This window comes from Pongo pygmaeus, chromosome 17, assembly GCF_028885625.2.
Source record: "Pongo pygmaeus isolate AG05252 chromosome 17, NHGRI_mPonPyg2-v2.0_pri, whole genome shotgun sequence".
NCBI lineage: Eukaryota > Metazoa > Chordata > Mammalia > Primates > Hominidae > Pongo > Pongo pygmaeus.
This window is the reverse complement of record NC_072390.2, coordinates 63,446,983-63,469,996: the sequence shown is the minus strand read 5'-3', so window position 1 is coordinate 63,469,996 and position 23,014 is coordinate 63,446,983. Positions and strand designations below refer to the sequence as shown.

The window sequence follows — 23,014 nt, the reverse complement described above, 5'->3', positions numbered from 1 at the left end:
TCTAAAAATAAAGCCTGTCATCACTGAACCAAGGTGCTGCCGACCACGGGAGACCTCATGTAAATTCAGGCCCGCAGATGCTCCTGCCTCCTACTGCAGCACCCAGGTCTGAACCTTGGCCATCCATCCAGGAGGTGCAGCTCCTCCTCACCTCCTCTGTGCACCTGCCCAGGTTTCTGAACTCCAGGCTGCCCCCTGGGTCCCATCTCGTGCCATGCAGGGGGCATTTTTTTACACCTGTGTCTTGTCCTTCTCACTTAGCAGTGATGCCCTTGAAGGCAGGTCCCTGGCTTCAAGCCCACCCGGAGCTTAGCACCAGGCCCCTGCAAACACTCCTGGTTGACAAATCTCTAAGAAATTGCTCCTGAAAGACCCTCTCCAACCTTCAGAGGTTTCCTTGGCTGTAAGCAACTTCATACAACACAGGTGGTGCGTCCCATGCCAGACTCAGGCAAACCCAGCATTCTGACTGAACCTTCCCTTCTGTCCCAGCCGGCTCTCCAGGCATGGACGTCGCAGACTCTGCACCCAAGACCAACACAGCACCAGGCACACATGGCCTCAGTGGCCCAGCCCCTCTTCCACTTCTCGGAAGTAGACATCTCTCCCTCTTCCCTCTGAGATGATCAGGCGGCCACTGCAGGTCAGGGGTGATGGGAATGCCAGCGCCCCTAAGGCCAGTAGGAGGGACCTCCCACAAAACCTTGCCTCTGGGCATGTCAGGTGATTAGGTGGGGTTCTATGCAGAGACCCTGCCCTCCACCCTCCTTGGGCTCCTCCCCCGTAATGAACCTATGTCTCAGTTCCACCTGCCAAGAAAGGATTTAATATGAGCTTTTCACAACTTCACTTTTAAGTTGAGTTATATTTCATTTTGTCAAACACTGCATACCCCGAGTCAACTGCTCAGCTGCTTCTTGAAGGTGGGATTGGGGTGAGCTGCTCCTTGCAGTGTCAGGGTGCCTGGAGCAGGGACAAGCCCATACCTAACCCCACTCCACAAGCCCCCAGCCCTGCTCCATGGGCCCGTGTTATCTGGTGAACCCCTACACAACCTCCTGCAGGTGGGGAAGACAGACCCGAGAGGACAGCTGGGTGTGGGAGGTGAGGCAGATGAGGGGAGAAAGGGGGGAGAACCCTTCCTCGCCACCTGGAGACCCTATCAGGAGTGATGTGGAGAAGGGGACCAGAGGGGAAAGGCAGCAGACAAGCCCCCAAAAAGATGGTAAAGGGGAGAGGAAAAAGGACTCTTCATTGGAAGATTGCAGAACCAGACACCTGCTGACCAAATAACAGAGAGCTCTCAGTGACAGACCTCTTATTCCCCATCCAAGAGCTTCAAGCCCTCCCTGAAAGCCTCTCTCTGGTGCTTGAGTCCCCAAATCCAAGTTCACCATTGCTGCCATTGCCGCTGAAGAGTGAGGGGAATCTCCATTTAGGAGACCCCAGAATAACTGGCAGGAGCTAGAGACAGTGCCCCTGAGGAGCAGGGCCTAGACCAAAAGCTAGGGGGTCAGGGAGCATAACATGGAGTCCCAGGCAGGGAGGCAGCAGAGACAGAGGCACCCCCTAGAAGGCCACCTCCTGCAGTTGGGCAAGGTAGCAGTGCCGTATGGGGAGGAGGGCAGACAAGTGGCACCTCCGTGGGACTCAGTTTCCTCATCTGTAAATGGCACGGAGATGTTAGAAGGACCCTCAGAGGCCATCGAGGCTCCTTCTGGGTTTTATGCGAGGGAGCTGAGACCCGAGGGGGAAGAGTTTGTCACCAAGTTTGTGGCAGAACAAAAACGAGACTCCAGGTCTCCCATCACCCCCCACCCCCGGGGTTCTTATTATGGCCTCCTTCTTAAGAAACAATTGGACATACAAGCACATCTTGTCACGTGAAAGAACCATCCTGGGCAGCCGTCCCTCCACACCATGGGGCAGCCACTCCCTACAGCCCAAGAAAGATCTAGAACCAAGGCCACTGACCAGCTTCTCTCGGGACAGAATAGAGGAGTTGAGTGAATCTGCCAGGAGACCGAAGCTGAACATGATTAAATGGACTGAAGCTGAACATGAGCAAGTAGGCCCGGGGCAACCCATGACTGCAGCAGCTCTGAAACCAGGCATGGCCCCTCGCAGGAGCCTGCAGGGGCTCCTTCCGCTTTCCAGACAGGCATAGTCTGAGGCTGGACTCGGGATGGGGACACATGTTTTTTTCAGCCTCTAATCCCACAGGCTCCTGCAGGCAGGGATGAGGTATCAGTGAGAACAGCTGGACCACCGTAGGGTGTGGCGGAGGGCCAGGGGGTCACCAGGGCAGCTCTCAAAGAGCAGCTGCCTCCCTTCCTTCCCAGCCACGCAACCCACCAACGACCCTCTTAGGACCTCACGGCAAGCAGCAGGGAGAAAGGTGGCAGGCTCTGGCGGGGTCCCAGGACTGTTGGTTGGCTGGGGGGATGGACAGGTCTCTGGCAGCTCCCCCACAGGCTGTCCCTCCCAGGCCTTCTGCAGATCTGGAGCAGAAGTGATACCCAAAGCACCCACCAGCATCAAAATGCTGAGTCCCACTGTTTGTGGGGCTACAATGTCGGTGCCTGAACCCTCAGTGCAGTCATTCGACAGCCGTGTAATATTCCACTGTAAGGACGGATCCCAAGGCATCTCTCCATTCCCCTCAGTGAACATCTGGGCTGCTTCCAGATATGTGTTAGCATATAGAATGCAGCCACTAAAAAGAAATCTCATCAATCGATGAGTTTGGGGGAGTGGGAGCTTCCCTGTGGGCAGGGAGTTAGGGAGGCTTTCCATGGGACAGATGCCCCCTCCCCTCTCCCACCTCTCTGCACTCTCCATGTCACCACCCCTCAGGAGCCACTGTGGGCCGGCCCAGGAACCCAGGCAGACAAGACATAGGACACTCCCAGACAGAGCGCAGAGCTGGTTCCCTACCTGCTGTGGGGGGGCTCGCCCTCGGGAGAAGGAACAGCTGCTGTCCAGTGGTTCGCTGCAGTCCGCTGTCCACTGCAGAGCAGAAAGGAGCGATCAGTGACGGCAGGACAACCAGGCCCATGCTCACTCTGCCAGGCTGCAGGAGTTGTGCCCTGGCCTTCCGCATTAGCATGACTGTGGAATCCTACTTGGCCATTTCAATGCAAATCTTTCTCAACCACCAGACCCAGTTTGGCATCATCAAGCTCCACATCAAGATGAAGCTTTGGTGTCTGCTTGGGGGAGGCAAACTCACCTCCCTTCACCTGAGCCCAGCACAGTGACAAAGACTGGCTACATCCCAAAGTCAGCCAGATATGACAAAACTTATTCTGAGTTTGGTACAACCAGCACCATGTTTGACCGCCTGACCTGGCTTCAGCCACACTGACCCTCTATTACATCAAGGGTGTGGCCGGAGATGGCAGTGAGGCAGGTATGTATTAGTCTTCCTAGAAGCCTAGCTCCAAAAGATGATGGGTTTGGCACCAGGAAAGAGCCCAACCTGGCTATTAGAAGCATGGCTCAGACAAGCCCTGCCACTCACATCCCCTGAGAACTCAGAGGGCTGCTGTTTCCCAAAGTGTGGTCTGACAACCATCTGCATGAGAGTCCCCAGAGTCTGCAACATGGAGGCCCCTGGGCCCCAGCCTTTACCCACTGAATTAGACTCTGTGAGGCCAGGGCCAGAGGATCAGCATTTTGACCAGCTCCCCAAGGGATGCACTGGGAGTCTGGGAGCCACAGAAATCCATGTGATCTCTCAGGCTTCATTCTGTCATCTATAAAATGAGGAGAGCCATGCTGGGTGACTGGCTGGGAGGCTGGGATGAAAGACCTTTATGAGCTAGAAAAACACTGTATAGATACAATGCAGTAGCAGTCATATAGCCCTTCCTGTAAAATGCTATCCAGGTATATGGTAGTGTTTTTACCATTGTATTAAACATTAGCTAGCTTCTGGAGCTGAAGTTGTTGAATATTGACCTTAACCTACACCCTGCATGATACATAAAGAGCAGAGGAGGGCCAGGCAGCTCACACCTGTAATTCAGCACTTTGGGAGGCCAAGACAGGAGATCACTTGAACCCAGGAGTTTGAGACCAGCCTGGGCAACATAGAGACACCTTGTCTCTACTAAAACTAAAACAAAAACAAAAACTAGCCAGCTATGGTGGCATGCACTTGCTGTCCTAGCTACTTGGGAGGCTGAGGCTGGAAGATTGCTTAAGCCCAGGAATTTAAGGTTGCAGTGAGCTGTGATCGTGCCAATGCACAATGCTCTTGGGTGACAGAGTGAGCCTCAAAAAAAAAAAAAAAAAAAAGAAAGAAAGAAAAAAAAGAAACAGCAGAGGGAAGCCCAGTCTCTGTATGTTTGATGACATGGTCAGAGCTGTGAGTGTGTGCCAATGCAGTCCTGGCTTTCTAAAACCTTGGCTAGACAAACCCTCCTGAGCATGGCTCAAGGGTATGACCTTTGTCCAGGATGGATGTTATTCTTACAATGTTGTCGACATAGGCTGGGTAGAAGTATACCCTAGAGCAGCACTATCCAACTGAAACAAAATGAGAGCCACACATAGAAACCACAGGCGGAATTTTAAATTTTCTAGTAGCCAAATTTTTAAAAGAAACAGGTAAAATTAAATGAAATAATATATTTTATTTAATCTAATACATCAAAATATGATCACTTCAACAGGTAATCAATATACAAAGTTGTTAATGAGATATTTTACATTCTTCTTTCCATACCGTATTAGAAATCCACATAGAGCACATCTCAGTTTGGATGAACCACATTTCAAGGGCTCAAGAACCACACGTGGCCTGTGGCTACCATAAGGGACAGTGCAGCCCTAGAGAAGTGGCAACGGTGTCAGAGGCACGAGGCACTCGTTGCCCATCCCCATGCTATACTTCAGAGGGGCTGACCCCTGCGGACCACAATTCCCAGGCTCCCACGTCAGCTGGCTTCTGGCTGGGCTTGGCCAATGGGAGACAGGAAAAGGGCATTTCTCCCATCTCTCTATGCCTCAGGCAGCATCACCAGCAGTGCCTGGGTCTCCTTCCTGGCTCCAGCCTCACCAGACATGCTTCTATGCATGACCGGGAACCCTGGACTCCGGCAATACCTTCTTTCTTTGAGCCTCAGGTCAAGAGTTGGTACTAGCTACCTGAGGTTGCCATTTTCTGGGCTGTGGAGCTTCTCAGGTAGGAGTAATCAATTCTTTGTATTAAATTCCCTCTGCTTGGATCATTGCAGTCTCAAAGTATTTCCCCCAAGATATTTATTAATTATGGCTGGCAGTGGGGAGAGAAAAATGAGAAACCATCAGATGCCACTTTAGCTAAGTGATCAAGGTTAATATCACGAGTAACAAAACATATCTGCATCATGGACTCCCCAGTGTGGTGCATCGAGACGGGCACGTCACTTCTGGGGTATTCTTGACAAAAATGCACTCTCCACATAATCATGAGAAAACATCACACCACCCAAATTAATGAGCTTTCTACAGAAGCATTGACCAGAACTCTTCAAGTGTCAAGGTTGTAAAGGAAAAGACAAAGTATCAGATTGGAAGGGAATGACGAGATGTGGCAATTACATGCAAATTTGGAACCTGGAAGAGAAAACGGACGTTCATGGAACAACTGGTGAAATCTGAATAAAGCCTCTAGTTAAGAGCATTGTACCAATGTTAATTTCTTGCTTCTGATAATGATTCTATAGTTATGTAAGGCGTTCATATTACGGCAAGGTGAGCGACAAGTGTTTGGGAACACCCTGTTCCATTCTGCACCTTAGCTATAAGTCTAAAATAATTCCAAAACAAAAACTAATATGTATGTATTCATACATACGTAAAATACATGCATACATAACTATAAGTATATATGTACATTTATTTATTTATTTATTTATTTATTTATTGAGATGGAGGCTCATTCTGTCGCCCAGGCTGGAGTGCAGTGGCGCAATCTTGGTTCACTGCAACCTCCACCTCCCAGGTTCAAGCGATTCTCCTGCCTCAGCCTCCTGAGTAGCTGGGATTACAGGTGCCCACCACCATGCCCAACTAATTGTTGTATTTTTAGTAGAGACGGGGTTTCACCATGTTGGCCAGGCTGGTTTCAAACTCCTGACCTCAGGTGATCCACCCACCTTGGCCTCCCACAGTGCTGGGATTACAGGCATGAGCCACCATGTCCGGTCCACATTTTAAGAATAATGTATACAGATACACATAAACATATATGTATATGTATATATGTATGTATGTATAATGTTTAAAGTACTGTAACTATAATCCCTCTGCTTTATATATTGGAGTAGTTTCTGCTTCCCCGGTTGGAGCCCAGCTGACAGGTGGGAGACATCCAAGGCACACAGTGCCCACTGGCTGGAGGGAACATGAGGCCACGCTTGCACTCCTCATCCCATCCTAGGTGACCTCTCAGAAAAACACTTCTCCCCTTCCAGGCATCCTGAACATTTCAACCGCAGCTGCGTAGTGCTGGTGTGATATTCCACAGCACGGTGACTCATGGGGGACACACCTTCTCCAGGGTCAGCACAGGCCCTGGCAGGATGAGGCCTCCTGATGGGCACGCGCAGAGCAGACCCTGAGGCTTCGTGCACATCCGTATGCAACCCCACCCTCCTTGGTGAGCTTTCCAAGCTCCAACGAGACTGCTCTGCCTTGTCCAAGGCCATCCATAACTGTACATTTGCCAACCAAAAGCCACTTCCTGAGTGCCTTCTGTGTGGGACCCTCAACAAAGAGTGTCCCCACGCAAGAGAGGTCAGATGACATGTCAAATAACAGCAATGAGAGAGGGGTGGGGACGGCACGGCTGAGATGAAGCAGAGTGTGCTCTCGGCAGGGGCTGTAAGGGAGGAAAAGCAGGCAACCCAGGGTTCCCAGAGAAGAGTGAGGTGCCCAAGAGGGGCAACAGGCTCAGTAAAACGTGGCCAGCTTAGGGCAGAAGGCGGCTGTCAGGGTTGAAGGCTTCTGTTAGGGGAGGCTGAACTGGCCCAGGGGGGAGGTGGGGAAGGAGGGTCCCACATTGGGGTTCATTAGCAGTGGTGGTAGAGATGGAAATGAAGCAGTGGATCTCAGAGTGTGGAACAGATGAACAGCAGGCAAAGCAGGTGATCTGTGCACAGGAAAGCCAGCAAGATGATGGAGTCCACAGAGCCTCATTCCAAAGACCCAGCAAAGCTGGTGGGCACAGTCCCCTGCAGGGGGAGGGACTGTGGCCCTGCGTGTGACTGTGTAAATGGGGAGGAGTGAAGTGTGAATGATCACACTTAGCACAGCAAGCTCTACCCACTGGGCTTGTGGGGCTCCATCTCAAACCCCAGCCCAGCAGTAGCCCCAGGGGCAACCTGTCCAGGGCTGCTGCCTGAATCCCCTCCATCAGAGACACGCTTCTTCCCTGGACCTAAAGGCCTTCTGATAGCCCTCCCTTCCCTATTCCGAAGTTCCTCCCCATCCCTACTGGGATTCTGCTCTCAACACCAGCTTCTTGTGTCACAGGCACCACCACCTCCTGCCTCCCGTTTGCCTTCTCTGAGACACCGCCTAAGAAAATCTCCAGAAATGGACCTCCCCAGAACCTGTCCTGATCTATAGCAGATGAGTCAAGAATGAAGAAGGGTCCACCTCTCCAGACCCGTTCCTTAGTCTGGGCCAGGGCTTGAAATCCCACACATTTCCCCTTCAAGGCAAACAGGCTTACAGCTTTGAGCCTCCTGAACCTGCAAGTTCTCTTGGGGGTAAAGGTGGTGTCTTACTTGAAAAGGTCATCAAACAGAAAGGCTGGAAACGTGGGAAGTTTGTTAGATATGGGAACAATGAGCATCAAATTCACAAGAGTGGTTTAAAGGCCTCAACCACAGCTATTATAATTCATGTCTTAATTTAAAAACGTGGAACAAACATGACACAGGGTTAAGATTTAATAAACATGAGAGTACAGGTGTTTGTTCTCCACTCAAAATACATGTGTATTTTATTATTCTCTGTTATCAGTCCATCTTAAGTATTTCACAATAAAAAACAGCTAAAATAAGCTATTTGTCTTTACATCCCAGGATGAACAGTGTTTTATTGTTTGTTTGTCTTGTTTTTGAGACGGAGTCTCACTCTGGCCCAAGCTGGAGTGCAGTGGTGCAATCTTGGCTCACTGCAACCTTTGCCTCTGGGGCTCACGCAATTCTCCTGCCGCAGCCTCCCAAGTAACTGGGACTACAGGCGTTCACCACCACATCCGGTTAATTTTTTTGAATTTTTAGTAGAGATGGGGTTTCACCATGTTGCCCTGGATGGTCTCAAACTCCTGAGCTCAGGTGATCTACCTGCCTTGGCCTCCCAAGTGCTAGGATTACAGGTGGGAGCCACCGCACCTGGCCAGTGTTTTATGAGCAGAGATTGGGAAAGATTGGGGAGACCCCAGGGTACTGAGCATTGGAGGAGGAGGAGAGAGAAGCAAGAAGCTCAGAGTGTGGGGGGCTGGAGGTGCTAAAGCTAAACCAGACCCTCTTTTCAGTGGTGCCTAAAACTCCCCCAAGAGACCAGCCCTACCAGACATCAAAGTATCTCATAAAGCCAGAGCCAGGGCTGGGTGCGGTGGCTCACGCCTGTAATCCCAGCACTTTGGGAGGCTGGGGAGGGTGGATCACGAGGTCAGGAGATCGAGACCATCCTGGCTAACACAGTGAAACCCTGTCTCCACTAAAAATACAAAAAAATTAGCCGGTTGTGGTTGCAGGCACCTGTAGTCCCAGCTACTTGGGAGGCTGAGGCAGGAGAATGGCATGAACCTGGGAGGCAGAGCTTGCAGTAAGCAGAGATCGCGCCACCGCACTCCAGCCTGGGCAACAGAGACTCCGTCTCAAAATAAATAAATAAAAAAAAAAAAAGCTAGAGACAAACAAGCTGTTGAACCAGTACAGGAATAAAAGAGCAGATCAACTGATAAAACTGCACCCACAAGCAAATTAATGTACAAATGGGAACCTCATATAGGATAAGGATTGTGTTTTGAATTGAAGGAGAGACTCATCAATAAATACATAGTATTGAGACAACCACCCAGCCATTGAAAAATTGACCTTAGATATCTGCCTTGCACTATTCTTGGAAAACACATTCCAAGGTGATTAAAATCTGAGATGCGAATTTTAAACTACATCAAAATTTCAAACTTCTAAGCAACAAAAGAAATCATGAACAAATAAAGACAAGTGAGAAGCTACTTGCAACATTCACAGTCGCCCCCCACCCCCCACAGCCGCCCATCCTTGAGGGATCCATTCCAAGATCCCCTAGTGGATGCCTGAAACCGTGGGTGGTAAAAAGCCCTACATCTGTTTGTGATCCTGTAACAGAGATGTCTGCTCAGTGATTCTGAGCTGGGCAGTGACGCGCAGGTAGAGGATACGGCCTGGAAATGCTGGAAAAAGGGATGATTCACGTCCCGAGAGAGACAGCATGAGATTTCATCATACTGCTTGGAATGCCATACAATTTAAAATGTATAAATTGTTTATTTCTGGAATTTTTCATTTAACATTTTTGGACTGCAGTTGACCGTGGGTAACTAAAACCATGGAAAGCAAAACAGTGGATAAAGAGAGCCTGCTGTGTAGCAAAGAATTAATCACCAGACTATATAAAGACTTCAGTTAAATCTAGGCACTGTTCTAAGTCCATTGCACTTACTAACATTTACTCTTCATGGCTACCGAGGCACTCTTATCTTCTCTAATTAGCAAACATGGAGACTGAAGCAGAGGGTGGTTAAGTAACTCACCCAGGAATACACAGCCAAAAAGTGGCAGAATGAGCAAAGGACAGAAATAGGGATCATTCAAAGAGCCAGGAAAAATGACTGATATTAAACACAATATGTAATCTTGGATTAGACAAAGATCACAGCCAATTTTTTTTTTTTTTTTTTTGCTCTGAACAATATTACTGGGAAAATTGCTGAAAGAGCTGTAGGTTTAATCACAGCATTCTATCAATGTTCATTTCCTATACTGTATCATGTTCTTGTTCTGAGGAAATACACACTGAAGTGTCAAGGGATACAGGGGCATCATGTCTGGAACTAACTCTCAAATGATTTAGAAAGAAGTTTTACATACAATTATATGTATAAATTATGTATATCATAAGATATATTTAGAGAGAGAGTGTGGGTACAAATGTAGTAAGAAGTTAATTGGCTATGCAAGAATTGTTTGCACTATTATTGTAATTTCTATGTATATTTGAAATTATTTCAAAATGCAAAATTATTTCAAAGGTCATCTTACTCAGGGCTTCTTAACCAAGGGTGGTGTCAGACCACTCAGGGGGGATTTTGGGGGTCCACAGGCCAGGTCTTCCCCGGTGTCTGAATGCATAGGTGGTGGTGGAATGTGACCGCTGTGTGTAAAACCTGCGCCGGGTGGGGGCTGCACAATGCAACCAGGGTTCTCACCAATGCCTTCATTTCCCTGAAGGGGGACTTGAGGCTGAAGGGAAATGGCTTCCTCCCAGTCTTACAGACCCCAGTCAGAATCCTGCCAGCCTGAAGACACAACTTCTCAAAGACAAGAGTGTGCATGACATCTCCCTTTATCCTGGGCACATGGGCTTACTGACATGGGGAGGAGAACCAAGACCCTGATGTGGGACCCAAGGCTGGCTGGCAGCTCATTCTCTATCCAGTGATATTCTAGAAAAGACCTGTGCTAAGAGGGACAGGATGATGCTGATGGCTGAGATTTGAGAGAGAGAGAGAGAGAGAGAGAGAGGCTTTTGCTCCCATCTTTTCAGGAACAAACAACTTTCCAGTTGTAGAGAATGCTTGCGTGATTAGGAGCTTGAGTTCTTGAAGCAGAGAGTCCTGAGTTCAGATCTCAGCTCTGCCACTTACTCTATGACCTTGGGCAAATCGCTTCATCCCCAGGACTAGGTTTCCCCCATCTGTAATAATAATAGATCTACCAATAGCAGAGAGGGTAAGTGGATGGCACTTGGAGACAGGCTGCCTGTTTCCAACCCCAGTCTTGCCATGTACTTGCTGTGTGGCCTCGGGAAGCTTAAGTCAACCTCTCTGTGCTTCAATTTCCTCCCTTGTAAAATGGTAATAATAACAACATCTTCAAGACTAAATGAGTTAACATGTGAGAAACAATGCAAACAGTCTCCTTTGTTACTTCCTCCTCATCTCCCCAACTTCTTAAGTCAAGGCTCAATCTTTGATCCTCTCCTGTAAACTTCCTCACTCCCTGGGCTTAAAGCAGCATCCAGCTCATTCTCCTCCTCTGAACACCACCAATGTGCATCGAACTGGTGGACCAACATCTCCTCTAAGGTGACTAATACTATCCTAAACCTTTCATGCCCAAACAGGACTCTTGACCTTTGCCCCCCAAAGCTGCTCTTCCAGGGTCTTGCATAGCTCATTTCTGCAAAGTCTATGCTATTTGCTTAGGCTAAAATCTTCAGGGTCAATCACAGTGTCAGCACTTTCCAAGCATACCTAGACTCTGAAGGCATCTCATCACCTCCAGTGACCACATGGCCCCAGTCTCCATTGCCTCTCCGCTGCAGCAAGGAGACGGCTTCCTGGTCTCTGCTTCCTCTCTTGCTGACCCCCAACCATAGCCTATTCTCTACATAGCATTCAGAGGGATCCCATTTGACTGTGTGGCATGCCCCACACCAGAGCTTTGCCCTGGCCATTCCCTCTGCCTGGATACCCTTTCCCCGGTGGCCTCACTCTCACCTCCTTCAAATCCTCCCTCCCTCCCTGCCTCCCTCCCTCCCTTCCTTCCTCTCCACCCTCCCCACCCCACCCTGTCTTCTTTCTTTCTGTTTTTTGTTTGTTTGTTTGTTTTGACACAGGGTCTCACTCTGTTGCCCAGGCTGGAGTGAAGTGGTGTGATCTCAGCTCACTGCAACCTCTGGGTCCTGGGCTCAGGTGATCCTCCCACCTCAGCCTCCCCAGTAGCTGGGACCACAGGCATGCACCATCATGCCCAGCTAATTTTTTTATTTATAGTAAAGACTGAGTTTCACCATGTTGCCCAGGCTGGCCTCGAACTCCTGGGCTCAAGTGATCCATCTGTCTCAGATTTCTAAAGTGCTGGGATTACAGGCATGAGCCACCATGCCCAAATCCTCACTCCTAAGTGAGCCTTCCCTACTCACTTCCTGCCTCCCTCATGCATTCATCACCTTCTAACATCCCATTTCCTTCTCCCTCTATTGTCTGTCTTTCCCTGTGAGAAACTGAGACAGAGATCATGGTTGTTCTGTTCTTGACTTTGCCCCCTGAGCCTACAAGACAGCCTGAATGAATAAATGTTAGCTTTCATTCTATTGTATTTTACTACCTAGCAGAAAAAGAGCAAATTTAAATAGTTACACTTTATGCTAAAAACCACCACCAAACAATGTCTAGGAGATCATTAAAACCTACAGATCATAAAACTTACATGTATGCTAGAAGTACAACTTTGTAAAAGATGTTTAAAAAAATGATGCACAAAAATTATATTAGTTGCCATAAAACGATTTTTTTTTCCATTTTTCACTTGCCTCTGTTTTTCCAATTGTTACTTTAAGAAAATAAAATTTTATCCTATTAAAAAATAATTGGTGGCCAGGCGCAGTGGCTCACGTCTGTAATCCCAACACTTTGGGAGGCGGGGTGGGGGGATCACCTGAGGTCAGGAGTTCAAGACCAGTCTGGCCAAAATGGTGAAACTCTGTCTTTACTAAAAATGTAAAAAATTAGCTGGGCATGGTGGTGGGCACCTGTAATCACAGCTACTCAGGAGGCTGAGGCAGGAGAATCACTTGAACCCGGGAGGCAGAGGGTACAGTGAGTCAAGATCACACCATTGCACTCCAGCCTTGGCAACAAGAGCAAAACTTTGTCTCAAAAAAAAAGGGCCAGGTACGGTGGCTCATGACTGTAATCCCAGCACTTTGGGAGGCCAAGGTGAGTGGATCACAAGTCAGGCATTCGACACCAGCCTGGCCAACGTAGTGAAACTCCGTCTGTGCTAAAAATACAAAAAATTAGCTGGGCATGGTGGCACCCGCCTATAATCTCAGCTATTCGGGAGGCTGAGGCAGGAGAATCGCTTGAACCTGGGAGGCAGAGGTTGCAGTGAGCCGAGAGCGAGCCATTGCACTCCAGCCCAGGTGACAGTGCGAGACTCATCTCAAAAAAAAGAAAAAAATAAAATAAAAAGATTGGTAATTCAATTTCATTAGAAATAAAGACAATGTGGCCCGGCATGGTGGCTCACGCCTGTAATCCCAGCACTTTAGGAGCCCGAGGCAGGTGGATCACCTGAGGTCGGGAGTTCAAGACCAGCCTGATCAATATGGTGAAACCCCGTCTTTACTAAAAATACAAAAATTAGCTGGGTGTAGTGACATGTGCCTGTAGTCCCAGCTACTCGGGAGGCTGAGACTAGAGAGTTGCTTAAACCCGGGGTGCGGAGGTTGCAGTGAGCCAAGATCGTGCCACTACACTACAGCCTTGGTGACAGAGTGAGACTCCATCTCAAAAAAGAAAAAAAAAAAAGGAAAAACAAATAAGACAATGTGAATTAAAATGACAAGATGTCTCAATACACCGGTGGCAGTGTGGATAATGGAAGATCTTTGGAGAGCAATTTAACAACAGCTATTAAAATTAATTTTACTTCTCAGCATCTAACTAAAGAAACACCGTTATTTGTGCAGAAGGAGGCATGTTCAACAGTATATGTTGAAGTATCACGTATTTCCAGGGGAAAATTTAGAAGTAACCTGAGTGCCTACCATTAAGCAAATGGTTAAATAAATCCATGCTATGGACAACTGGGAAGCCACTAAACAGAACACAGCAGATGTGCAAGCCCAGAAGAATCTCTGGGGCATGTGGGCAGGTGAAAAATGCAAGTTATTGAACAATATATCCACTGGCTATGATATATGATTTGACAATATTGTATTTCTTCAAATCATACATATGTCAGGAAAGGCATTAAAAAAGGCAAGGAAATGAACTCACTCATCTGATGGGAGGTAGGAGTAAGGGAGCAGAATGAGGTGGTGGCACAGAAGATTTTATTGTTAATATTTGAATTCTTATGTACCACGATAATGTATTCATAAAGGACTTGTATAATTTAAAATAATTTTAGCTCAGGAGAATTTAATTATTAATATTTGAATTCTTGTGCACTACGGGAATGTACGCATAAAGTACTTGCATAATTTAGAATACATTTTTTTAAATAAGGGGAAAATATATAATAAATCCCACATGCCGAACCACCCCGCAGTCCTCCTATAAACTCACTTCTTCTGTTAAGCCTTTCATGGGTGGTTCACCATTGAGTGCTTCCTCCTGTGAGCAAAGACATCAGGGAAAATGAATTTAAGGGCAGAAGGAAATGAAGAGATGGGATTTTAGAAAAAGGGTGAGGGAACAGTGAACAGGGAAGGCAGAATGAAAGGAGAGACGTAAAGAGAAAGAGGAGAAACTTGTTAGGAAAAGCCATTGAGCCGATCTGAACACTCTCACCCTATCCTATTCATTGCCACTGCTGCACCCCTTTGTAAAGATCACTGTATTTTAGACGAAACCCAAGACTTCCAAGTGCCTGAAAGCATCAAAACAGGGCTATAGGAAGTGATCTTCACTCTCACTGGCTCTTAATTTGACCTCTTAACAAGAATTTACTGGAAACTATGCCATCATTAAATGTATCTTCATAGGGTTCCTACATGTTATCTTTCCAAGAGACTGGAACAGGGGCAGCACGCCACGGAGGGGGAGAAAGGAGACAGCCCTGCTCCCACTGTGGCAATCAGAGTCACGCACAGGCTTATGAATACTCCAGGCCCAGGCCCCTCACCTTTGCCTGCATCTCTAGCAGTGGGGCCTGTACATCAGTATTTCTCACAGCTCCCTAAGTGAGTTCATGCTCACCCATAGTTGCATACTGCTTCCAAGCTTTCTGGTGATCCACTAGATCATCCACGAACATCACATGTGCCAAAATTTTCATCCCACTTACAACATCCCAATCTCTTCCCCAAAAGGTTGGTGGTCAATGAGATTTGGAGTCCTAATTTGCTTTCTACAGGAAAGAAATCTATATTAACCACCCAACACCCAATCAGTCACGGCCTGTACGGAGCAGGAAACCAGAAGTAGGTGGGGAAGGATGGGGGCTCCAGGGCCCAGCTCAGCCACCACCCAGCAATGGGGTTTGGCCATGCTCCATCTCTGTGCCTCAGTTTCCCTCCTTTAGAATAAGGCTATAATCCCTCCTCCTCCCAAGGATAGAGTGACTGTGGGGACTTCCAATCTATTGGACAGCAGGTGCTCCTGAAACATGGGGGAGGGGTACGATGTAAAATACTGGGGAGGGGTATGATGTTAATAATGAGGAAAGGTGTGATGTTAAACATGAGGAGGAGTGTGATGTAAAATATGGGGGAGGGGTGTGATGTTAAGCATGGGGAGGGGTGTGGTGTTAAACATGGGGAGGGGTGTGGTGTTAAATATGGCATCCAGAAAATGTTGGCAAACTTAAAACACACATTGTCTTGGTTATTCATCTAGGGGACAGGAAAACTGATCTATCTATCTATTATCTATGTATCATCTATCTGTCTGTCTATCTATCCATCCATCCATCCATCCGTCCATCCTTCATTTCTTTCCAGTTGTTACTGGGAAGGACGAGAGGAACACAAGTGTACAAACATCATGACATATTTTCTCCCTTAGTGTCAACTGTCATTTCTCACATCCTAAAAAATGACCTCACCAGCTGAAGAGCAACATTCCTCTCCACTCCCTCAGGTCTTCTCAAGGTTTCCAAGATTCTTAACAAATTTCCTCCCCAGAAACATCAAAACACCACACAGGCAGACAGGAACATTTCCTGAGTGTTTGTTGTTTTTTTTTTTCTTTTTGGCTTCCATTTAAACTAGTCATCAGATTTAAAAAAAAAAAAAAAAAAAAAAAAAACAAGCCAAAGTGCTTTAGCAGAAATATTTCCCATAAAGCTGTGTTAATAGAGAATTTTTTTAAAAAGTATCTTATGTAGACACAGCTAACCCTGGCCTTCCTGAGAGTTGGCCACAGCCGTCCCTCTTCCAGAGTCGGTACCCCAGGTGTGTGTGTGACTGTGGGGAGCAGGGAGGCAGGGGCGCGGTGGGGGCAGGATTGAAACATCCTCCCTTTCCGGCAGCAGCAGGTAGGCCTGCAGGCCCCGGAATCCTGCCAGGTGTCTGCATTCTTCAAGGAAATTTCAGAGCATGAAGAAAGTTTAGAGAATGCATCCAAATGTTACACCACACAGGTGTTCTCCACACCACACTTCACAGCAGACGTCAGTCTGAAAGCCCCTCCACAGCCTTGCCTTGCCCGCCACACAGATGGGGGCGTCCAAGCGTGAGTCAGGCGCCACTGATCCCTGGAGCTGGTGCCAGAAGGACAGGGCCCAGACTGAAAGCACTGGGAGGGCGCCTCCTTTCAAAACTATGTCCCCGCTGGCTGCTCTGGGCACAGAAATTCTACCATCAGCCACGCATTCCTCTGGGGTGAAGTTTCGAGGCTTCCTTGGCCTCTCCAGGTAGAGCAAATTTCAGCTGGAGGAACCTTTGGAGGATGCCCTGCTGCAGGCCCAGATGCCACACAGCTGAAAAGGCAGGCAGCCCACAACAGGGGGTACCCAGTCAGCCCATATGCCCATCCACAGGCCCTGCTCCTGGGGAAGTCAGCTCTAGGGGCTACCAGGGGACTGCAAAAGTTGGTTCACTTAGTTCTTGCCCTAGACAATCTAAAGAGGTTAATTTCCCTTATAATTTTCCGATCTATCCTGATCCTCGTCCTCCTTCCACTTCAGATCATGGTACTATTAGCTGTGCAATAAGCGTAGTTTATACATATAAAAAAGGATTATGCAAATAAGTTAATGCATCACCAGACAAGACCCTCCATGCAGTCAGCTGTAGACCGCCAGGCCACCCAGCCACCACCTTGCTCCCGCATTCCTCAAGGACTTTTCTCCTGTATCCACAGCCACCCTCTCCCACATCCTTTTGTCCTTTCTTGGTGATTTCAAGATCCATGAAGATGGATCTGAGTTTCATGACCCGCTCTCCTCCTGGCCTCTTCCTCTCCCCCACACACTCCCATACGCACACCCAGCCCTCTCCTGACCCATGACTGCATTCCTCCACCTCTGATTTCAAACACTCCACTCCTGGACACACACCACACCCCCACCATCTTTCTAGCTCAGTCTGCTTGCTACCAGGATTACAATTCTTTGGGTGGCCTCCAATCCACCGACCCTACCACCTGTCAGCCTCCACAACCACCTCGGATACCCACTCCCGTCCTGGCCTGGCTCAGCATCCAGGTGACTCACCATCATCACTCCTGTGCCTCCCTCACCCCTCTCTCCTCCACTGTATTCCCTGGAGAAACCTCCATCCTGGTTAAAGTCATCTTTGTAACTCTGCCTCTGCACCTTCGTGGCGGCAAGTAGCTGGAGAGAAACCACAGCTGTGCTGCAGGAGTCATTTTAGATGCGCGGCCGCACACCTGCCACTCCCTCCTGTTATTGTGGATGAACCGCTGGGGGCTGGGGATAGGTCAGGGTTCCAGCAACCCCTGACTTGCCCCTGGATTGAACACACAGGTCAATGCTCCTATTTTGACCTTATTTCCCCAAATACCACCACATGTCTCTCCCCTTTACAGCTAAACTCCTCAAAACAGTTGTACTATTCTCCTAGTCTCCAGGCCATCTCCTTCTGTTCCTTGAGCTGGCTACAAGCAGGCTTCTGCCTTCACCACTCAGCGGAAACTTCCCCATTACGGCCCGCTGCTCAGCCAGCCATTTTCAGCCCCTCTTACCTGGCCTGGCAGCAGCTCGCAAGGCAGTCTCCCCATCCCACTCCCTCGACGCCCCTCCTGGGCTCCAGCACTCTGTGCAGCCTGGTTCCCTCCGCCTCACTGGTCTCTTAGCTCACTTCTCCTCACATTCTTTCTTCCTCATGTGGGGCCACTCCAGGGCTCAGGCCTCTCACCTCCTGATGACACAGTCCCCATCATCCCTCTGACTCATCTCCGCAGCTCCCCCTCCCTCACCCTCTGCTCCAGCACCCTGGCCTCCTGGCTGCGCCTGGACTCTTCTTCCAGCCCAGCCCTGGCACAGGCTGCTTCTTCTGCCCAGATGTTCCTCTCCGGATATCTCCACTACCCATCCCTCCCTCCCCTCCATGCCAGCCTCCCTGACTACACTACTTAAAACTGCAAGCCCCTCCTGCTCCTCCTCACTCCCCATTCCATTTTCCAGCTTTACTTTTCTCCATCGCAATGATCACCCACGAGTAGAATACACAGTCCATGAGGGCAGGGCTTTTTTGCTCAATCCTAGATACGAATCCTAGAATAGTGCCCGGCACAGAATAGAAGCTTGTTAAACACTCATGGATTGAATAACAAACAAATTATAAGCTTGCATTACTTGTGATTTTAGAACCTCAAGGACACTAAAGAAAGCATCACATCTATTTTTTTTTTCTCCCTCAGGGCTATTTTCTGTCCCCTGCTTCCCAGTGGGGACAGGGTATGGGATTACTGTGGCTTCAGCATTTCCCAGAGTGACTCCTGGTCTGAGTTCCAGGAAAGCCAAAAGTTTGTTCTGGCTTCTAAAAAGCTAGGGGTTCCACCCAAAAACTGAGCCAGGTGGTTGGACTCAGCCTTTTTCCAAAGCAGTGTGCACCCAGGTAGCTCACCTTCTGATCGTCCCAGGGGTCCCAGGCTTGGAGATGGGATAACATGCACGAGAGGTGGATCCCCAGAACCCTGACTCCAGATGAGAGAGGGGAATCTCCTGTACATGCTCGTGCAGGCAGCACTGATTCTCTGCAGCTTTTGTACTTCTTACCGTCTTTGACCTTCCAACATTCCCAAGGCAACAGCATAATCCCCATTTGCCAGATAAGAAAACTCAGCCCCACAGACATTGAAGGTTCTGCCCAAGGTCACACTGGCAGCTAGAAGCCAATCTGGAAGCAGCTCTTGAACAAAAATCTGCTGAGGATTTGTGGTGTTAGGCAAAGATATGCTTGATAGGGTCCCTATCCTTAATGCATTCATACTTTACTATGAATGCATTTCAAATCTCAGCCCACAATCTTTCAGATGAGTCCATCTCCCCTCCAAGGTCAGGGATGCCACAGATGGAGGCAGGAGGGGGCAGGACCAACCCACGACGCTGGTTGGATTGCCTCATATGTCTAAGTATGTCTGACATATAGAGCCCTGGGTGAGAATCCCACGAGACTCATTCCTTTGGCTACCAACAACTACTTGTATTTGAAATCAGAGAAAATATTCACAAGTTATAGTTCTTTGATGGTTGCATTATAGAGAAGTGAAACCTCCAGATCTCTCCTAGAACATAAGCTTATTGAGGACAGGGAACAGTGTTCAGCACATAGTCGGTACTCAAGAGACATATGTTCAAAGACTTGTGGGCCTGGCTGGGCCCCAAAGCCTCAGTGGATAGGGAGGAGTGGAGGTGGGTCAGAGGGACTGGGTGCACAGCCGGGGCACCTCCTGCCTGGATCCCAAAGCCCACCTGCCAGATTCTGGGTGCTCTGCTGGGTGGGACCATTCATGCCTTGGCAGTCTAGTGTCAGGCAACTGGATGCTGCCCAGAGTTAGGGGCCCCTGCATCACCCCCTCTGAATTTCCCAAGCTCCCCCAACCCCAGGCCAGTGCTCACCTGGGAGATGTGGGACTGGGTCCTCTCACTCTCGCCATCACCCTCTGTCTTGTCAGCCAGCAGCCCCTGCACCTGGTACTCCAGCACATAGCTGTCGATGAAGCGCTCCAGCTCCTCGATCTCTTGGGAGCGGCTGCTCCCTGCCTCTGAGGAGGCCGACGCTGCAGAGGAGTTTTCCATCCCTCCAGCTCAGGGGCCCGGGCCGGGACTGGAGGGAAAGAGGACAGAGAACTCCGTGAGACACTGCTGGAGGAGATGACGATGCCCACACCTGGGAAACACCCTCCACTCCTGGAAGCATCTTCTTATCCATCATGGCGTTCTGTTCTTCCAACAACCCTGAGAAGTCAGTGGGGGGCTGGCTTGCCCTCAGCACAAACGATGTGCTGTAATTCCCACTGTGTGGGGTGGGAGACTGAGGCCCAGGGAACGCAGGCCACTCATCTGATTGGCCAGCACAGGCACTGTGCAGTGTCAGAGTTAGTGTCTACCTAGGCCATAATCACTGGGAAAGGCAGAAGATGAACTCAGCCTACAGGCCAAGCCTCACTTCCTGACTCAGATTTAACAGAATCTATCACAAAGCAGGATGAAATAAACCACAGAACCAAGACTGAGGATGCACAATCGGGCCCGAGACAAACCTCTGAGGGGCTCAGGTCCTCCAAGAAAATGACTACTTATGAGGAGACTTTTTCTTTTCAGTCACCAGACTGTCCTCTAAATTAGCTGAAGCCTATGGGCTGTAACTTATAAGCAGGATTTTGCAGCCTTGCTCTGGTGCAGCTACTGGAACACACCTATGATGAGTCTGCAGGAACGTGACTGGTTTTCACTGGCAGAACGAGAAAGGCTTGCTGCATTCTGTATGCTGATGTGGCCTAGCCACAGACACTGCCTGGTCACCTTTACAGGGGCATGACTAACCCATTAGCCCTCCCGCCCTCTCTCTGGGGCAGCGCGGCACAGATGACCAGCTATGGCTGGAACACTAGCTACAGTCCACCAACAGAACTGTAATCTCTGGAGCTGACGTGCTCAACCCAGCCCTGCAGGGGCCCAGGTCTGCTGGGACCTCCCCACCACTGCCCTCTCTGCTCCCCACCTCCCTTGCTTATCCCCCGAAGCTCCCACCTGACCCACCTGGGAGTGAGGAAAGCTAGAACCTTTCTCACCTCCAGGCCAGGGACCCTCCCCTTTCTCTGATGGGCTCCAGGCTAGATGGGAAGGGGCTTTAAAGCTTGCCTTGTGCCTCTTTTATTATCTGGAAACCTGTGATCTCCATGGAAGATCCTGATCTGCCAGAGAAAACAGAGTCTGCACATGCTTTTATTATCACAACTGGTAGAACAGCCTTCTACCAAACCACTACCACGAGAAAGCACAGAGAAGACCTGAATCCTGCACACACAGGGCTCTGAAGCCACATAGAGCAGCATGAATGCTGCTGCCAGTAATAAAGGCAAGGTCCTAGCAGGTTTAATGGAGCATTTGAATTTCAAAACCTTGAACCTGAGAACCTCAACCTTGAGAACTTCTTTGGAACACAGTTATTTGCCAATAATCTAGGGTTTGTGGAGTGTTTTCACGGCAGCGAGTCCAAAGCAGGGCAAGGAATGGTGTGCTGGGTTCCAGAAATGCTGCTGAGAGCATGAATGTTGACTCTCCCACACCCTCACTGCCTTCTCCAAGGGTGAGGGAACAGAGAGGAAGAACTGCCTGGGGGAAGGAGAACTGCCCTGCTGCGCACACATCTTCCGCTGCTTTCCCAGCTCATTTTTAGGCTTTTGGCTGCTGCAAGGAGCCCAGACTCCCTCGGACCCCAGGCCTGCTGCAGGGAGCTCTGAGGTGCTGCAGGGCCTTGCTCTGGTCCACTGAGCTCAGTGACCTTGGAGCTGTGGGTCTGTTCACCCATCCTAGAGGGAGGAATCAGAGGACTGGAGGTTTCAGGCCAAGGTGGTGCTCTTTTCAGAATGAGAGAACGAGATGTGGAGGCAGGGATGGCGGCAGATCTGCAGGGAGTCAGCTGGGATTGGGCTACGCACGTCTGGTGGCAAGGGCCACAGGCAGGGGCATGGGGAGCGCTGTCCATTGCCTCTTCCTCCGCCCGCCACTCAAAGCCTCCAGGACCTTACACCTCCCCCCACCACCACTACCCACCTTACTGCTCCTGCTCCACGGCTGCCCACACCTAAGTCATCCCCTGCTCCAGCCCCTGGCTACTCTGCTCCTCGTCCTGGGCACATGCTAGGTATGGTAGACAGAATTCTAAGACAGTCTTGGGTATACACCCTCTCCCAGTTACTCGCCAGGAGTCTAGATACTCTTGGGAAGGGATTTTGCAGACAGAATTAAATCCCAAATTAGTTGACTTTAAGATAGGGAGACTATTCAGGAGGGCTTGACCCAAGCACTTGAGCCCATTAAATCTGGGACTAGAGCTCAGAGATAGCAGAAGAAGCCAAAGATCCAAAGCATGAGAAAGACTCAATGCACTGTTGCTGGCTTGAAGGAGGAGAGACACATGGTAAGACACGTGGGTGGCCTCTAGTAGTTGAGAGCAATCCCTGGTCAACAACTGGCAAGCAAGTGGGCACCTCATCCTACATCTGCAATGAAGTAAATTCACCCGAGAACCAATGAGCTTGGAAGCAGACTTCTCCCCCAGAGCCTCCAGCCAAGAATTCAACTTGGCTAACAACTTGACTTCAGTCTCATGAGATGCTGTGCCAGACTTCTGACTTACAGAACTGCGAGATAATGAATGGTATTGTTTTATGCTGCTGTTTGTAGTAATCTTTTAGGAAGCAATAGAAAATGAACACAGGATGCTTTTTCCTGCCTCTGTGCTTTTGCTCACACTGAACCCATCACCTGGAAGCATTTTCTCCTCCCCTCCACCTGCCAAATCTAGAGGTCCTTATATGCACAGAAGCCCAGAGCATTGCCTTGGTTTCATGGCAGGCTACTAAGCAAAAGATTCACCCAGGGTTGGCTATGGGTATGAATACTGCAATTTCTGCTAATAGTAGGAATGAAGAGTGTCTGCTGTGCCTTTATCATGTCCTAGACACGTCAGCACTTGATCTGCCTCCACTCACTTCACCTTCACAGCAACCCTATGGAATTGGCATAATTACGCTACTTAGAAGAGAAAACGGAGGTTCAGAGAGATTAAGTAACTTGCCCAAGTTCACACAGGAGAG

The 23,014-nt window shown here is 49.1% G+C and overlaps 1 protein-coding gene across 11 annotated transcripts in view; it reads right to left on the bottom strand.

The window, feature by feature from the left end:
* Positions 1 to 23,014, bottom strand: part of CTIF (cap binding complex dependent translation initiation factor) — a 327,569-nt gene that overhangs the window by 226,952 nt on the left and 77,603 nt on the right. For all 11 annotated transcript variants that reach the window (XM_054461009.2, XM_054461013.2, XM_054461010.2 and 8 more), the window contains 2 exons: positions 19,809 to 20,016; positions 2,938 to 3,009 (listed from right to left, as the gene is read on the bottom strand). In XM_054461009.2, coding sequence (XP_054316984.1) covers positions 2,938 to 3,009; positions 19,809 to 19,988 — 252 coding nt within the window. In that variant the 5' untranslated portion in view covers positions 19,989 to 20,016. The remainder of the gene's footprint in view (positions 1 to 2,937; positions 3,010 to 19,808; positions 20,017 to 23,014) is intronic.